This window comes from Mandrillus leucophaeus, unplaced genomic scaffold (assembly GCF_000951045.1).
Source record: "Mandrillus leucophaeus isolate KB7577 unplaced genomic scaffold, Mleu.le_1.0 Scaffold78, whole genome shotgun sequence".
NCBI classification, from domain to species: domain Eukaryota; kingdom Metazoa; phylum Chordata; class Mammalia; order Primates; family Cercopithecidae; genus Mandrillus; species Mandrillus leucophaeus.
Window position 1 is genome coordinate 2,069,080 of NW_012108474.1, and position 17,832 is coordinate 2,086,911.

A 17,832-nucleotide genomic window follows, 5' to 3' on the forward strand; every position below is an offset into this window, starting at 1 on the left:
CTCCCGAGTAGCTGAGACTACAGGTGCCCGCCACCACGCCCGGCTAATTTTTTTTTTTTTTTTGTATTTTTAGTAGAGATGGAGTTTCACCATGTTGACCAGGATGGTCTCGATCTCCTGACCTCAGGTGATCCACCCACCTCGGCCTTCCAAAGTGCTGGGATTACAGGCATGAGCTACCGTGCCCAGCCCTCATACATTTTTTAAGTTTCAGATTAGCCCTAGGGGTTGCCTCTTCCTGCCCTTCCCTCGTAGACCCTCTGCCGCGAGGCACACGCAGAGCCTGGGCAGGACATGTGGCCACCCACCTAGCTCTCCTGGGGTCACAGGCCGAGCACTCCCCAGGTGGCTGCTTCCCCAGAGGGCGGTTTGTGCTTTCCAAGCAGAGACGGGGCTGGGGGTGCTGCTGAGCAGGGCACTGCCTGGAGGTCGCGGGATCTGGCCGCCTCCAGGAAGAAGACACAGCCACCTCTCCCTGCCAGGGGGACCTGAGCAGATCAGACAGGCACGGGCTGCAGAGGTGCCAACCGCAGCCGTGGGTCTGACAGTCGCATCGGCACCCAGCCACAGCAAAGGCACCGGCTCACGCCCACAGACAGGAGTCCCGGGGTGACACGGGGCAGTGTGCCATCACAACCCTCGGGATTCCCCAGGAAGACCTGTGAGGGCAGCCTTTGAAGGGACAAGGGTGGCATGGGGCATGGGAATGAGCGTGGTGCCAGTGCCACGTTGCCCAGAGGCAGAGGCTCTGGGCAGCTCGGGCACGGTTTCCTGCAGCCCCGGCCACCCCCATGCTGGGACAGGAGACAGCACAGGCACGGCCACAGCGGCCACTCCAGCTGAGCCAGAGCCCCCGAGCATGGGCAGGAAACTTGGTGAGGAGCCCCCGCCTGCTTCAGGCACAAACACCGAGCCGCCTTCCCCAGCCCAGGACGGCAGCAATGCTGGAGAGCCCATGGCCCCGGTGGGAGGGGGTTCTGCTCTCGAAGGGCCCAAGACCACTCATCCCATGTCAACGCAGATTGTGACAGTGACCTGGGAGCCAGAAAGGTGTCTATTCCTCTGAGGTGGGGTGCTGGTGGCAAAGGGAGGGAGGAAGAACCCAGGGCACCCCAGGTATCCTCTCTCCTACAGAGCCAGGAAACCCAGGGAGAGAGTACCCCGCCCCCCGGGGTCCTGACCTGAAGCATGGGTGGGGGGACTGCAGTGGCTCACGGGGGAGGAAGAAGAGGAGGAAGAAGGCCCGAGGGAATGAGGGGAGGCCTAAAGGCCAGAAGAAAACAGTCTGCAAGTGTGAGTTATGGGAATAAATACTTTTTAAACTTCTCTTATAAATATGCATTAGAACATCCAATAACACAAGCCAAGGGCTGTGAAATTAAGGTTAAATCAAGACTGAATTTCTTGCGCGACCAGCAGGAAAGCCAGTTACCTAAAAGAGCCTCATCCTCAAATGCTCTGAAGGTGCAGGGCGGCCTCAGTCCTGGGGCATCTTGACCAAATGCTCTGAAGGTGCAGGGCGGCCTCAGTCCCGGGGCATCTTGAACTCATCCTTCTCCTTGCGCACGGCCCTCATGGTGGTCACCGGGTCCGTCTCACCTGCGTGCTGCTGCACCGTCTTCTCCCTGCGGAGGCCGGCACCGGGCTGCAGGCTGTGCAGAGCCACGCCCACCGCCCACCTGAGCAGCCAGGGCCACTGCAGAGGAAGGTGACTCGTGCTGTAGCCCAGCCCTGGGAGGACACAGAGGGCGGGGAGGCGGCAGCCACTCCCCCCGACAGGTTCTGAACTCCAGGGTCCAGAAGGACTCACGCCCCGACCAAGGCGCCAGGAAAGGCTGGACCCCGCTAAAGAAGAGTGGTGGGGCTCTGCGGCTGCACCTGCTACAGCTCCCCAGGGCAGCCTCAGCCATCTGGGGTCTCAGATGCACCCCACTGTGTGTGTACGAGTGGGACTGCCAGAGGGGAGGGGCCTGCGCCCACCACCTGCCCTGGGCCCTCACCTCACTCTCATGAAGGGGTTGTAGGTAAACTCCTCTGCCAGGGTGGATGGCACTGTGGGCTCCCCGATGCTATACTTCTCCTGCAAGAGAAACACGCCACTTTAATCACAGGAACTTTAAACAATGGCAGACCGGGCATGGGGGCTCACACCTGTGATCCCAGCACTTTGGGAGGCTAAGGCAGATGGATCACTTGAGCCCTGGAGTTTGAAACCAGCCTGGACAATATGGCGAGACCCCGTGTCTACTAAAAATACAAAAAACTAGCCAGGCATGGTGTTGGGCACCTGTGGTCCCAGCTTCTCGGGGGGCTGAGGTGGGAGGATCCCTTGAGCACAGGTCGAGGCTACAGTGAGCCAAGACTGTGCTACTGCCCTCCAGCCTGGGTGACGGTGACATCAAGTCTCAAAGAAGATGCTCAGAACACCTGGTAACCTTAGGACACCGCCGGACTGACAAAGGCTGAGAAGGCAAGGTGAGCAGAGACCAGAGGGTCTGTGCGTGTGGAAGAGGGAAGAGAAGCCAATGTCCGGGATGAGCCGCACATCCACCTTCCCGCACCGTCCTGCAGAGGACAGGGACAGAGCTTCCTTTTCATTCACAGGGTTTACATTTCACGTTACGGAGGTAGTAACAACGCAGGAGACACAGAAAAGAAACCACCACAGCTGCACCCTCACAGCGAGCACAGGGAGGAGGAACACGGGAACCCGCAGCAGGGGAGGTCACCCGAGCCCCCGCAGGCAGGCAGCTGGTCACCTCCACTTGCAATGGAGATGCTCTCCCTTCTGACAACACTGACCAGGCAGATGGGTGGAGGCAGGGGGAAGAGAATGCAAACGCAGCCACGGGGCCAACAGCGGTCTCCACACAGCCCTGGCCCTTCTACCACAGCCGCACAAGGAGGGCCTCAGGGCAGAGCTCTGACAGAAGCTGCCGGCGCCCACGCACAGGCTCGAGACCACCGCGGCCTCACCCCCGAGGGTCCCCAGCTGCTGTGGGCAGTGGTGTCAATGAGTGACCCTTCAGCGGGTGGAGGCACACTGAGCGGGGGCCTGGCAGATGCCGAGATGGTTTCTCACTAATCCGTTCTTCCCTTCTGGTGACAACAATCTGAGAATGTTTTATAATATTCCTTGTGTTCCCACCAACATTCTCAATCCCAAAAAATCTTCCTCTACCTCCTATGAGGGAAGAAAAGTTAATACTGCTAAGGGTATCTTTAAAACAGAGGAAGTACAAATTGTCATAAGCTTTTAGGTTACCTATTAAAACGAGTTTTAATGTTGTAGCTATTTTTCCTACAAAGCATGAAGCATTTAAAGACAAAAATAAGGTCAGTCAGCTGAGCGCGGTGGCTCACACCTGTAATCCTAACGCTCTGGGAGGTCGAGGTGGGTGGACCACCTGAGGTCAGGAGTTCGAGACCAGCCTGGCCAACATGGTGAAACCCCATCTCTACTAAAATACAAAAAATCAGCTGGGTGTGGTGGTGGGCGCCTGTAATCACAGCTATTCAAGAGGCTGAGGCAGGAGAATCGCTTGAACCCAGGAGGTGGAGGCTGCAGTGAGCCGAGACCACACCACTATACTCCAGCCTGAGCAGCAGAGCAAGACGCCGTCTCCCAAATAAGACAGGCCGGGTGCAGTGGCTCAGACCTGTAATCCCAGCACTTTGGGAGGTCAAGGCAGGTGGATCACCTGAGGTCAGGAGTTTGAGACCAGCCTGGCCAACATGGTGAAACCCCGTTTCTACTAAAAATACAAAACCTAGCTGGACATGGTGGCACATGCTTGTGATCCCAGCTACTCAGGAGGCTGAGGCAGGAGAATTGCTTGAACCCGGGAGGCAGAGGCTGCAGTAGTGAGCCGAGATTGTGCCACTGCACTCCAGCCTGGGTGACAGAGAGAGACTCTGCCTCAAAAAATAAATAAATAAAAAATAAGGTGAGTCCCTGCAGCACAGCTCAGAAGAGCTCCACCTCGTGGGTTCGGGCTCCAGGGTCCAGAAGGAGTTGAAAACTCTCAGCGTCCCTCCTATTGGGATTGGTAAAATGATTTACCGGTGACATCCACGCAGTAGTATATTTTACACCTATTAAAAAGAATGAGGCTGGGCGCGGTGGCTCACGCCTGTAATCCCAGCACTTTGGGAGGCCAAGGCAGGAAGATCACTTGAGCCCAGGAGTTCAAGACCAGCCTAAGCAACATGGTGAAACCCCCTCTCTACCAAAAATGCAAAAATTAACCAGGCATGATGGCACAGGCCTGTAATCCCAGCTACAGGGGGCTGAGGCAGGAGAATCGCCTGAACCCGGGAGGCAGAGGTTGCAGTGAGCCGCGATTGTGCCACTGTACTCCAGCCTGGGCGGCAGAGCAAGACACTGTCTCTCCCCAACCAATTTAAAAAAAAAACACAGGCTAGGCGCAGCGGCTCATGCCTATAATCCCAGCACTTTGGGATGCTGGGGCAGGCAGATCACGTGGTCAGGAGTTTGAGACCATCCTGGCTAACATGGTGAAACCCCGTCTCTACTAAAAATACAAAAATTACCCAGGCATGGTGGCACACGCCTATAATTCCAGCTACTTGGGAGGCTGAGGCATGAGAATCGCTTGAACCCGGGAGGCAGAGGTTGCAGTGAGCCGAGATCACGCCCCTGCACTGCAGCCTGGGCAATAAGAGCAAAACGCTGTCAAAAAAACAAAAAAAAGGGTACAAATTGTCAAAATCAGGAATGAAAGCAAGAATATCATTCCAGATCCAGCAGACATTTGGTGGGTGGGAATTCATACTGATCTAAATTTTAAAACTATACTAATTCCAAAAAGAAAATACAGGAGCAAATGTTTTGACCTTGGGAGAAGCAAAGATTTCTTAGATGGAAGACAAAAAAGAATGACCCATAAAAGAATCTATTAGACTTCATTAAAATTAAAAATGTTTGCTCAAAAGATACCGCTAAGAAAACCAGAGGCTGCAGAATGGGAGCAGCTCGGCAGGAGGCTGCGTCTCACCAGGGACTGGGCTCCGGCACCACCTCCCAAAAGGCTGGCTCCACTGCCTGCGTGCTGGGAGGACCACGCCGTCCTGGCAGGAAAGCAAACACCACAAGCACCAGGCAAGGGGAGTTTGGCAGTTTCTTTAAAAGTCAAACACACCTCCCGTCCAGCCTGGCCACTCCCTTCTCCTGCGGCTGGGATGTCCGTCCCTCCAAATGCATGCTGAAATCTGATCCCCAACTAACGGAGGTGTTTGGATGGGGGTCCCCTGTGAGTGGCTGCCCTGCTCCAAGTGTGAGTTGTTGCTGTTAGTTCCCACAGGAACTGGTGGTTTAAGAGAACCTTGTGGGCCGGGCGCAGTGGCTCACGCCTGTAATCCCAGCACTTTGGGAGGCCGAGACGGGTGGATCACGAGGTCAGGAGATCGAGACCATCCTGGCTAACACGGTGAAACCCCGTCTCTACTAAGAAATACAAAAAAAAAAAACTAGCCGGGCGAGGTGGCGGGCGCCTGTAGTCCCAGCTACTCGGGAGGCTGAGGCAAGAGAATGGCGTGAACCCAGGAGGCGGAGCTTGCAGTGAGCTGAGATCCGGCCACTGCACTCTAGCCTGGGCTACAGAGCGAGACTCCGTCTCAAAAAAAAAAAAAAAAAAGAGAACCTTGTGCCCCCCCACTCTCTCCTTCCTCTGGCCACACGCTTCGCACCACCAGCTAGCTCCTTTCCCCTTCTGCCATGAGCAGCAGCAGCCTGAGGCCTCGCCAGGTGCAGACGCCCAGGCCATGCTGCTTACAGCCTGCACAGCCGTGAGCCACCTAAACCTCCTTTCGTAAGTCACTCAGCCTCAAGTATTCCTTTATAGCAACACCACACAGACTAAGACACCAAGGAAGTTAAAATATGCATCCGCTGTGTTTCCAACTAGTATCAACAAATCATCACGACTGGAAGTGCTTAGCGATCATTGAATAACACGCGCAAGACTTTGAACACGCAAATTCAAAAACACTGCTGAGAAAAGCTAAAGACCTTAATAAATGGAAAGCTCCCAGAAACAATGTTAAGATCTCAATTCTCTCCAAATCAGTTATCACAACAGTCCCAATCAAAAGCCAAGCTAGCTAGCTTGGTAGAAGCTCACAAGATGATTCTAAAAACGGAAATGCAAAAGGTTTAAAACAACAAACCATTTTGAAAAAGAACACTGGAGAATTTACACTACTGATGTCAAGACAGCATAGAGCTAGAGTCATCAAGATGCTGTGCTCGGACACCATGGCAAGTCATACAGACCAACGAAACAGAGCAGAGACCAGAGGCAGACTCAGGCATGGAGGGTCCATTCTTTTTAGAAAGGTGCCAAGGCAATCCAGGGAAGAAAGGACAGTCCTTCGACAGACAGCGCTAAACATGTCGGGATCACACTGCGAGAGGGTGAACCTCTACCCTCACCTCGCACGACACACAAACACAAACACCATCTTGAAAGGAAACATTGTAAATTCTAAATATAAAAGCTAAGACTTTAAAACTTCTAGGGAGAAACACAGGAGAAAATCTTTGTGAGCTAGGGGTACGCAAAGGTTTCTTAGGGCACAAGAAACATAACAGAAAAAATGAGTGGCCGGTGCGGTGGCTCACGCCTGTAATCCCAAGCACTTCGGGAGCCCAAGGTGGGCGGATCACCTGAGGTTGGGAGTTCGAGTCCAGCCTGATCAACATGGAGAAACCCTGTCTCTATTAAAAATACAAAATTGGCCGGGTGCGGTGGCTCACGCCTATAATCCCAGCACTTTGGGAGGCCGAGATGGGCGGATCACGAGGTCAGGAGATCGAGACCATCCTGGCTAACCCGGTGAAACCCCGTCTCTACTAAAAAGTACAAAAAACTAGCCGGGCGAGGTGGCGGCGCCTGTAGTCCCAGCTACTTGGGAGGCTGAGGCAGGAGAATGGCGTTAACCCGGGAGGCGGAGCTTGCAGTGAGCTGAGATCCGGCCACTGCACTCCAGCCTGGGCAACAAGAGTGAAACTCCATCTCAAGAAAGAAAGAAAAGAAAGAAATGAATAAATTGAACTTCACCAAAACTATAAACTATTTTCCAAAAGACAATGTTAAGAAAATGAAAAGGCAAGCCATGAGCTGGGAGAGAAAACCATCTTTTAAATATGTATCTTCCAGATGATATAAGGAACTCTTACAAGAGCAACCCAACAGGCCGAATCCAATATTTAAAATAGACAAAAGATTGAACATAACAAGAAGGCATCCAAAGGCCAACACACACATGAAAAGATGGTCAACCCTGTTCATCATGGGGAAATATACATCTTAAAGGCAGTGAGACACCACCACATGCAAGTCAGAATGGCAAAAATTACAGAGACCAGCGACCCAATGCAGTGCTGGCACAGTGTGGAGCCCTGGAACTCACACGCTGGTGGTGGACTGCAGAGCGGTACAACCATTTGGGAAAACGGTTCATACATTTAACCACACAACACAGCAATTCCACTCTTAGGTAGGTACCCAAGAGCAATAAAAACATATCCACAAAAAGACTTGTACACAAATGTTCATAGCAGCTTTATTCAAATAGCAAAAAACTGGAAACAGACGAATGGATAAAACACGATGGGCTACGCAGAGGCAAAGAGCATGGCTGACCCTCACCAACATTGGCGGGGCCGAGAATGCCACAGAGACGACAGAACAATGTGCTTCTATTCATGGGAATCTCTAGAAAGTGACCCGAGGTCAGAGCAGAGCAACAGCTGGCGGGGACGCCACATGGGAGGGGCACAGAAGCCTTTGGGGTAAAGTTCCACATCTGGACTGTGGAGGGGACTGCACAGGTGCAAACATCATCAACATTCCTCAAACTGCAACCTGCCCACTCCAAAGAGACACACAGGCCAGGCGCGGTGGCTCATGCCTATAATCCCAACACTTTGGGAGGCCGAGGCAGGCAGATCACCTGAAGTCAGGAGTTCAACACCAGCCTGGCCAACATGGCAAAACCCCATCTCTACTAAAAATAGAAAAGCTGGCTGGGCGTGGTGGCGGCACCTGTAATCTCAGCTACTCGAGGCTGAGGCAGGGAGACTTTTTTGAGACAGTGTCTCGCTCTGTCGCCAGGCTGGAGTACAGTGGCATCATCTCTGCTCACTGCCACCTCTGCCTCCTGGGTTCAAGCGATTCTCCTGCCTCAGCCTCCCAAGTAGCTGGGACCACAGGTACACGCCACCACGTCCAGCTAATTTTTTGTATTTTTAGTAGAGATGCGGTTTCACCATGTTGCCCAGGATGGTCTCGATCTCCTGACCTTGTGATCCGCCCACCTCGGCCTCCCAAGGTGCTGGGATTACAGGCGTGAGCCACCGCGCCAGGCCAGCAGGGAGAATTTCTTGAACCCAGGAGGTGGTGGTTGCAGTGAGCCGAGATTACGCCACTGTACTCCAGCCTGGGCAACAGAAGGAGACTCCGTCACCAAAAAAAAAAAAAAAAAAAAAAAAAAAAAAAAAAAAAAGATGAATATTTATGATTCCTCTGATTTAGAGTTTCAATTTTTATGAGTAAATATTTTAAAATAACATAAACCTCTAAACGGAAAAAGATGCTCAACAAAAAGCAAGTGATTTATTTAAAACAATAAACCTGTTCAAGGCAGCGACTCTCCACTCAGCAGAGGGAAGCCACGCCTGAGACGCCCGGTGTGTGTGCTTCCGACAGCGTTTCCAGGGAATCGGGGAAACACCCCTGGAGAGCCCCGCCGGCTCCTGCAGTCCTGGCCCAGCGGCCTGGGCTACGCTGTGGAGGCTCACGTGGGGCCATCACGGAGATAAGAGTCCTTTGGACACAGAGCCACGTTCTGTGGCCTGGAGAGCCAGCAGAGCCACGTGGTGCCAGCCTGACCCCACTGCTCAGAATATGGGAACAGGCCGGGCACGTGTTAGACATGCAGCGTCTGAGGCAGAGGGATCTCAACGGAACCCTGGGTTGGCCATGCAGGGCGAGCTGGGCCACACTGGCCTGAGTCCCAGGCCTGCTCTCTGGGCTCAGAGGGGTGGCTGTCTACCCACTCTGGCGACCCCGCCGTGCACAGTGGCCCTGAGCAGCCCACAGGAAAGCACTGCACAGTGACGGCCCCACTCACCTTGGCCCAGGCCAGCTTCTCCTGGATGGCGGCATTGCCGGGCTCCACGTGGCGTGCAAACTTCAGGTTGTTGATGGTGTACTCGTGGCCACAGTACACTCTCTGAGGAAACAGGCGACAGTTGAGCTCAGAAGGCTGTTACCACCCGTGGAAGTCCTCAGGGACGGGACCTGGACCCTCCCGGGGGGGTGTCCAGTGAGTGGGTGCCAGAAGGGAGAGCGGGCCCGCCCTGGGTGAGGCCCTCCAAACCCCGGCCCATAGGGAGGCGCTGCCTACTGTGTCTGGGGGCAGCCGGCCCAAGACCTCCAGCAGAGCTTTACACATTTCATCCGCAGTCCCTTCATAGAACTTCCCGCAGCCAGCCACAAACAAGGTGTCACCTGGAAACAAGGACAGCCATGAGGTGGGGGCCACTCGAGGCTGGTGGCTGGGACTCAGGAGGGGGCCAGAAGCAGGATGATACTCACCAGCAAGGCCCAGGCCCCAAACCCTGGCTGCCCTCCAGCCACGGCTGCCCAGACTCAGCACCCTGCATTCTGACTCCCACACCTCCTTCCAAGTCTCAGCTGACAGTGCCAACCACCCGACTGGCCGTGCAGACCCGAAACCCAGTCACTCCTCCCTCCCAGCCCCTAGTCCCACCAACTGTGGCTCTGAGACCCTCCCAAACCCAGCCCTCTCCCCGAACACCCAGCAGCCCCTCTCAGGCCCGTGCCTGGCTCCCGTCTTCCCTCGGCCCCAGCAGCCAGCACCACCCCGTGACCAAGGTCTCACCACCCTGGCTGAGCTGACCGGAACCACCTCTCACCCACGGCGGGGGATACGGCCCGAGTGTGGCTCTGGGCTACCAGGAGGCCTCCCAGCCGTGCAAGGCCCACACCGAGTCACCGGGTGAAACCCCGCACTGTGAGGCCAGTCGGGACCAGACGACAGTAACAAGCATGGGAGGCAGCCCCCGCCCCCAGCAGCCTCCACACCACCTTGAAGGTCGCAGCCACGAAGGGCCCGGCCTACAGTGAGGCCGTCCCCTGGCCATATGACCTCCAGTGGTCTGCAACAACCCTGGGAGGCAGGCAGGGCCCCCAGACTGGCACAGGTCCCCGAGTCCACACTACGGCATCGAGAACACGGCCCCAGGGCTGAGCCACCTCTCGCCCTGCCAGAAGAAACTGACTCCTTTCCTGTGGGATCCGCCAGGACCCCAGCTGTCCAGCAGTCTCCGCCAGCACAGCCCTTGCAGAAGGCGTAACTTCCTTCCAGACCACGATCCAAACCCGTCGGAGGAGGAAACGGCCAGTCCCACCACGAGGCTCCCAGCACCCACCCCGGGTCCTCACAGTGGCGCAGGAGAAGGCCATGAAGCTGCCCCCGTGAGCCTGCCCAGCAGGAGACACAGGGTCTTCACAAAGAACCACCGCCCCCCACACCCGAACACGCACCTGTGAACACAGCAGGGGGCTCCGAGCCACCGGGCTTGCTCACGAAATAACAGATGTGTCCTGAAGTGTGGCATGGTGTCGCCAGGCACTTGACGTTGAGAGACCCCACCTTAAACAAAGCAAGCGACCGCGTGTGCTCCCAGACACCCTGGAGAGCGTCGCCCGGGGTCACGGCGCGCAGCCTGGGCCCTACGGGGCCTCCTCAGCTCCGAGGGAAATGCCTGTGAAGGCTGGGCGGGCGCTCCCCGCCACGGGACTGGGGGACTCACTCCATGGGCGCGCCCCAAGTGCTGGGCCACCCTGGAACAAGAGCGCTTGCATGTAAAACACCAAGGGGCTTGTTTTCTCCTTCAAAACTGGGCCGAATCCACGCTCGGCATCTGGCTAGGAAAGACGGCTTTCCTTCCCACACATGACCTTTTGTTTTCCTCTGTCCCCATCTGCCCCAATTCTTTACTTCAAAAATGTTCACACCTTCAAAAAGGCTGAAGACCCCCTCAGAGCGGCCTCCCGCCTGTGTGCTGCGCTCTCGAACCGGGACCCCGCCCACGTGGCCCACGCCCCAGGGTCTCGGAGCCCTGCTTCACAGCCCCGCACACGGCCGTGTTTTGCACACTCCTGTCCTTGTGCCTAGACAGAGAAGACCGTCCATGCTACCCAGAGGACCACTGGGAGCACTCCCGGGTCACCGGGTTAGGGAGCAGAGAGGACACAGGGAGGCCCCCACTGCTCCTGGCAGGGCCACGCTGGAGCACCTCCAGGGCTCACTTCTTACCTGCAGTGTGGACAGGTGAGTGATTTTGTGCGTCAGGGCCCCGATACGGTCGTCACCCCCGTACACCTTCAGTCCCGACTGCAGCTTGACCAGTTTCTCATTCCCGCCAGCATGGTCCCTGGAAGTCAAACGGGAGACCTGGGCTGCCTGCTGAGCTGAGGGGGCTGCCTGCTGCTTTTAAACCCTGGTCAAACGGGACGCTTATTTTGCACACACAAAGGAAGCCGAGGAAGCAAATCACAGACACCTGGATGATCCTGTGGCCTGGGTTCCGGGCGTGGGGGCCTGGGGTTATCACCTGGACGTCTTTACAAAGCACCACCTGGTTCCACCCCCACGTCCTGGTGCAGTGGGTCTGGGGAGCGCCTGGGGGTGGGGTTTTTTAGTTTTGAAAGCCCCCAGCTGATCCTGATGTGCTGCCCAGTTTGTGACCCGACACTCTGGCAGAAGATCAAACTGTTCAGCATGGGAATCACCTGGGGTGCGTCTGGGATGAGCAGCTGGCCCGAGGCGGTCTGTCTGCAGGGGAGGCCAGCCTGGGCCAGCACCAGGCCTTGTGATGCACAGCAGGTGGAGGTGCCTCCTGCGCGCCCGGGTTTGCCCAGGGGAACCTGCCTGACCTGCATTTCAGATAGGGGCGGTCGCAGGGGCCCTTCCCGGGCCTTACATGACATCACAGACTCCTTCATGTGCCTTCCATGAAAACTCCAGCGACCACACCAGAAACCACCCGCCTTGGCACCACTGGGCCCCAAGATAACAGGGTGGAGTGGTGGCTGCAGCCCTCTGCCCCTCCCACCCTTCAGGAGGGCACAGCACACAGGCCTCGGTCTGCCCATCACCACCCACCACCAGTGAGCAAACCCCACCCCGCTGAAGTTAGGGCCTGGCTTAGGACTTCACGTGCCGGCATGAACGTCAGAGGGGCGGGGAACTAAAAAGCACCACAGTGTTAGAAAGAGACGTCTGCAGCGAGGCCAGGAGAGGCAGGGAGCTGCAACAAGCTGTAATGCGCCAGGCAGCCACACGGAGGCCACCACCAGGGTTCCCTGGAGGAGGCATGGTGGCAGCAGGGGCCTCGCACGACAGGCAGGCGAATGTGCTGAGAGACAGCAGCTCAGCCACACAGGACAAGGGCCAGGGAGGCTGCCAGCACCGCCCCTCGAGCCCAGGTCCCTGCATGGACACCTCTGATGACCCCGCAGAGGCTTGTGAGGCCCGACTCACAGAGCCTGAGACTCTCCAGGCCTGAGTCCAGCTGTGTGTGAACCGTGACGCTTCCATCAAACCCTGGCCAGGCCACCAGCACGGCGCTCCCACCACCAAGCAGAGGAAAAAAGGCTTCATTTCACCCCGACACAGAGGCTGGGGAAGTCACAGTTCAGAGGCCCTAAAGCAGTGCCAGACGGGTCCCGGCTCAGGAGAAAGGTGCCACCTGCCCTCGGATGCTTGCTTGGCAAAAAGAAGAAAGAGCCAAATAAACACTTTTTCTAGCTTTGAAGAGCCTCAGAAATTTCCAAAAGCCGAACAAGGGCCTTGAGCAGGCATGCCAGCCCTAGAACCCAGACACAGCGCTTTATTCATCTATTTTCAAGGATTTTAAAAAACCCAACCTCTCCAGATAGGCTGCTTGTCTTTTTTTTTTTTTTTTTTTTTGAGAGGGAGTCTCGCTCTGTGGCCCAGGCTGGAGTGCAGTGGCCAGATCTCAGCTCACTGCAAGCTCCGCCTCCTGGATTCACACCATTCTCCTGCCTCAGCCTCCCCAGTAGCTGGGACTACAGGCGCCCGCCACCTCGCCCGGCTAGTTTTTTTTGTATTTTTTAGTAGAGATGGGGTTTCACTGTGTTAGCCAGGATGGTCTTGATCTCCTGACCTCGTGATCCACCCGTCTCGGCCTCCCAAAGTGCTGGGATTACAGGTTTGAGCCACCGTGCCCGGCCCCTGTCTTTTGTTTTTTTGAAATGGAGTCTCGCTCTGTCACCCAGGCTGGAGTGCAATGCCACAGTTTCGTCTCACTGCAACCTCCACCTCTGGGGTTCAAGTGATTCTCCTGCTTCAGCCTCCCGAGTAGCTGAGATTACAGGCTCCTGCCACCACGCCCAGATAATTTTTGTATTTTCAGTAGAGACTGGATTTCACCATGTTGGCCAGGCTGGTCCTGACCTCAAGTGACCCACCCACCTCAGCCTACCAAAATGCTGGGATTATAGGCATAAGCCACTGTGCCCGGCCGGCTGCTTGGTTTTTGTTTTTTGTTGTTTTTTTTAAACTCACCTGTAAAGTCATTTCCTCCCCAACATTGAGGCCAACGTGCCAGGGCTGTGCCCGCGTGGCCCAGGAGAGAGCAGGGGGGTGGGGCCTGAGGGTAAGGCTGTAGCCTTCTCCCCTCACCCTGCAGGCCTTAGGGCCTCAGAGTCACTGCAGCACCAGACTTGCCCCTTGGGGGCGACGGTGAGCCCCGGGTCTTTCTCAGAAGTCTGCTGGGGGCCTATCCTCACACAGCAGACAGAGCCGTGGAGGGAGACAGGTCTCGATGTCCCTAAACCCACCAGGGCGAGAAGTGAGCCGGGTCCCGCACCCCTAGGGGAGCCGTGGGCACCCGTGGCGCCAGCACTTACCAGTGGTGGTGGGTGGTGAGCACTGTGGTCAGTTTCACCCCATGCTTTCTCGCCGCATCCACGACCTGTAGTGACCCCAGGGCAGGACAAAGGCCCGTCACACTCCCAGGCCTGGCTCGCCGGCCTACACAGTAGGGTGCCCAGCGGAACCCAGGACATGCCAGGAGGGGCCCCTGACATGGCCCGTCCTGATCCTGCCGGCTTGCTCTGCTCCAGCAGAGCCAGTGAAAGCACCTTCTCCTTCCTGCTCAGCCTGACTCTTGCAACTACCTACGACTGCCCCAAGCCCCTCTAGCTCTGACGCCACCACCCCCAGAGGCGCCTGCAGGGGCAGAAAGCCTCCAAGAAGAGCCAAGTGCCGGGGATTTTACGGCACAGCGTTTTCTGTGTCACTGCCTCTTGCCTCCACGCTTTGTGGGGCCCTGTAACAGAGTGGCTGGCGACTAATCTCCATTTAGCTTAGGCAAAATTGCAAGAACACTGCGGTTAGGAAACCCATCGGGGGTGAGAACTCCGAGCTGGATGATGAGGGCAGAGAGAGCCGGGCACAGCCATGCGCACCTTCTGGGGCTGCACCGGGTCCACGATGGCAGCCTCCTTGGTCTCATCATCGATGACCAGGTACATGTAGTTGTCGGTCAGGGCAGGCAGCACCTCCACCTTCATGGTGCCCTCGTCCACAGTCAGATTCTTCCGCAAATCTGTGTGGTGGAGGAGAACTCCCAGCAGGGCTGGACCTGCAGACACAGAGCACAACTCAGTTGGTGTCTGCGCCAGGCCCTCCACGACAGGACGCACAAAATGCAGTGCTTCCCAGCCTTTCTAGGTTCCTTTGAAAGGGAATATCCTGGCCAGGTACGGCGGTTCTTTTTTTTTTTTTTTTTTTGAGATGGAGTCTCGCTCTGTCGCCCAGGCTGGAGTGCAGTGGTGCGGTCTCGGCTCACTGCAAGCTCTGCCTCCCAGGTTCACGCCATTCTCCTGCCTCAGCCTCCTGAGTAGCTGGGACTACAGGCGCCCACCACCACACCTGGATAATTTTTTGTATTTTTAGCAGAGAGGGGGTTTCAACGTGTTAGCCAGGATGGTCTCGATCTCCTGACCTCATGATCCGCCTGCCTCGGCCTCCCAAAGTGTTGGGATTACAGGCGTGAGCCACCGCGCCCGGCCGATACAGTGGTTCTTGCCGGGAATCCCAGCGCTTTAAGAGACTGAGGTGGGAGGACTGCTTGAGGACAGGAGTTTGAAACCAGCCTGGGCAACATAGCAAGACCTTGTCTCTACAAATTTAAAAATTAGTCAGGCCTGGTGGTGCGTGCCTGTAGTCCCAGCTACTCTGGAGGTTTAGGCCCAGGAGGTTGAGGCTGCAGTGACCTATGACTGTGCCACTGCACTCCAGCCTGGGTGACAAGACAAGAACCTGTTAATAAAAAAAAAAAAAAGAAAGAAAGAAAAAGAAAAAAAAAGAACCAAAAGGAATATCTTCATATATCCCTAAGGAAAACATAGGAACTGACTCATGCTCACATTCATGGAAATCAACTGTTTCAGACTTATGATCTCTATTTTCTTTTTTGAGAACTCTAAAAGGACAGGATGGCCAGCTTGTGACTGTGAGGCAAACCGCTGCTAGTTCTGGGGTATTCACACCCCGGACTCGGACAGAACATGAAGAAGGGAACGCAGACTGGGGGTGCCCCAGCCTGGCCATCTGCCCTCCAGCAAGCTGTGTTGCCACCACTGATTAAGCAAGCCTGCATTCCATGCAGTTACAGCCCTTCTCAGCCTCTAGCCAGAAAGAACCAATACTTGACAGCAGGCTGAGGCAGGAGAATCGCTTGAACCTGGGAGGTGGAAGTTGCAGTGAGCCAAGCTTGCCCCACTGTAATCCAGCCTGGGCGACAGAGTGAGACTCTGTCTCAGAAAAAACCAATACTTGCTCTTGAATGGCACGAATGTGAGATATGCACAAGAATCAGCAGTTCCTTTGAGACGGAAAGCCGGCCACAACTGCACCAGATTCAAGTGTGGAGGATACAAAACCACCATGCAACTGACCCAAAGGACTCTGCCACAGGGGCCCAGGAGGTGGGAGGAGTGGGTGGCCAAGGGACAAAAGCGTCTACCACCCAGTCGACCAACGCAAAAGTATTTTCAGCAATGAAACTCCTACTAAATCTAAAAATACATGGGGGCCTTGACAATACCTTCAGTTCCGCTCTACAGGGGGAAGAAACCACAGAAGGTGGCAGGGGACAGTGCAATCCTGGGATAGGTGCGAGGGCAGGGGCTTCTCCCAAAAGGGATCCAGAAATGGGCAGCACCCTCCAACTGACAGACACACACATCTCCAGGGCCCATCTAAATGGGGACTCTGACCTTATTTCCACAGCCAGAGAAACTGCCCAAACTATAGTTTCACTGTACAAGGATATCCTATCACCCGTCTGACAATCAGCTGGGCATTTTCCAGATCATTCTCCTCAGGTACAATATACTGAGATTTCTATATGAGCAGATTCCTGCGATATTCCCCTTCCCCTTAGCCTCAGTACCACTCCAGCCCAAGGAGCACACCAAGCAGTGTGGGTGCTGGGGGCGGCAGATGGGGTACAGAAGGGCTGCGACAGGATTCCCTGAGTGCCAGGGCATCCTCCTGGAAAGCAGCTCCATTGACACTAGCAGAACATTACAAACAAAAATATTGCCCATGTGCAGTGGCCATGCCTGTCATCCTAGCACTTTGGGGGGCTGAGGCAGGTGAATCACTTGAGGTCAGGAGTTAGAGACCAGCCTGGCTAACATGGTGAAACCCCATCTCTACTCAAATACAAAAATTAGCTGGGCGTGTTGGCGAGTGCCTGTAGTCCCAGCTACTCAGGAGGCTGAGGCAGGAGACTTGCTTGAGCGTGGGAGGCAGAGGTTGCAGTGAGCCAAGATTGGCCACTGCACTGCCTCACAACTGGTGCTCAGCCTCCCATGGGGACCATCACAGCCTCCTAAAGAAGCTGACAACCCATGGAGGTGCCTTTATTTCTGAGGAAAGACGCAGCTGGTGCCAGCACCAGCAGAAACCTTATTCCCTTTCCCTATCACTCAGCCCAACACTGCCTGGAAAATGTTGCCGGCTCGCTGTTTTGTAACTGTAATACTTTGTACAAACAGGCCAAGGACCTGCAGCTTGGGGCCTGGGCCAAGTCCAGAAATGTTTGGTTTGGCCCACAAAAAAAAAAAAATTTTTTTTTTTTTTTTTTTGTGATATGGTCTCACTCTGTCGCCTAGGCTACAGTGCAGTGGTGCGATCACGGGTCACTGCAGCCTCGACCTCCTGGACTCAAGCGATCCTCCCACCTCAGCCACCAAAGTGACTGAGACGACAGTTGTGTGTCACCACGCCCGGCTGATTTTGTTTAGTTTTTATAGAGATGAGGTCTCATGTTGACAGGCTGGTCTGGAACTCCTGGACTCAAGGGATCCTCCCGCCTCGGCTTCCCAAACTGCTGGGATGACAGGCGTGCGTCACTGCACTTCTTTCTTAAATCAGGAAGTTTCACAGCATCTTGCTTCCCTTGAACTGGGCGGCACTAAATACGGGGGCTGGGGGCTCCCTTAGAATGAGGCAGGCACGCCCTGCCGATGCACACAGTCCCGCTGGAACTCTCTGCCTGGGCCCTTATGAATGTCCCTAATGTCCCTAAAACTGTAATTCTGAGGACCTCTAAATCCATGTCCGTTCCTTAGCAATGGAGACATTTTACCCCCTGCAGAGCCTTGACAGCTTTTGGCGAGATCTGGAAACCGCCAGGGACGCCTCCCTGCCTGCGCCTCCGCCCGCCCAGTGCCCTGC

The 17,832-nt window shown here is 55.5% G+C and overlaps 1 protein-coding gene across 4 annotated transcripts; it reads right to left on the reverse strand.

The window, feature by feature from the left end:
- Positions 1 to 1,298: 1,298 nt before the first annotated feature.
- On the reverse strand, positions 1,299 to 14,726 carry HAGH (hydroxyacylglutathione hydrolase). 4 transcript variants are annotated; one of them, XR_001004557.1, is made up of 9 exons: positions 14,550 to 14,726; positions 13,989 to 14,053; positions 11,371 to 11,488; positions 10,596 to 10,704; positions 9,433 to 9,536; positions 9,157 to 9,258; positions 2,001 to 2,080; positions 1,525 to 1,696; positions 1,299 to 1,476 (listed from the first exon to the last, which is right to left on the reverse strand). XR_001004557.1 is itself a non-coding variant. In XM_011966950.1 (9 exons), the coding sequence occupies exons 1-8, from the start codon at positions 14,652 to 14,654 to the stop codon at positions 1,526 to 1,528; spliced, it is 783 nt and encodes a 260-aa protein (XP_011822340.1). In that variant the 5' UTR covers positions 14,655 to 14,726; the 3' UTR covers positions 1,299 to 1,476; position 1,525. The 4 variants fall into 4 exon arrangements, 3 of the variants coding, with proteins under 3 accessions (XP_011822340.1, XP_011822341.1, XP_011822342.1); XM_011966950.1 differs by having other exon boundaries at positions 1,525 to 1,625; XM_011966951.1 differs by having other exon boundaries at positions 1,318 to 1,458; positions 1,506 to 1,625.
- Positions 14,727 to 17,832: the final 3,106 nt, after the last annotated feature.

What these genes read in the sequence shown, in the direction of transcription:
- HAGH (XM_011966950.1), bottom strand. Translation starts at nt 14,654, where the DNA reads ATGAAGGTGGAGGTGCTGCCTGCCCTGACCGACAACTACATGTACCTG. An exon ending in CTCACCACCCACCACCACTG is followed by an intron (nt 11,489 to 13,988) that starts GTAAGTGCTGGC and finishes TTTGACTTCCAG; the next exon opens with GGACCATGCTGGCGGGAATG. An exon ending in AGAAGCTGGCCTGGGCCAAG is followed by an intron (nt 2,081 to 9,156) that starts GTGAGTGGGGCC and finishes TTTCTCTTGCAG; the next exon opens with GAGAAGTATAGCATCGGGGA.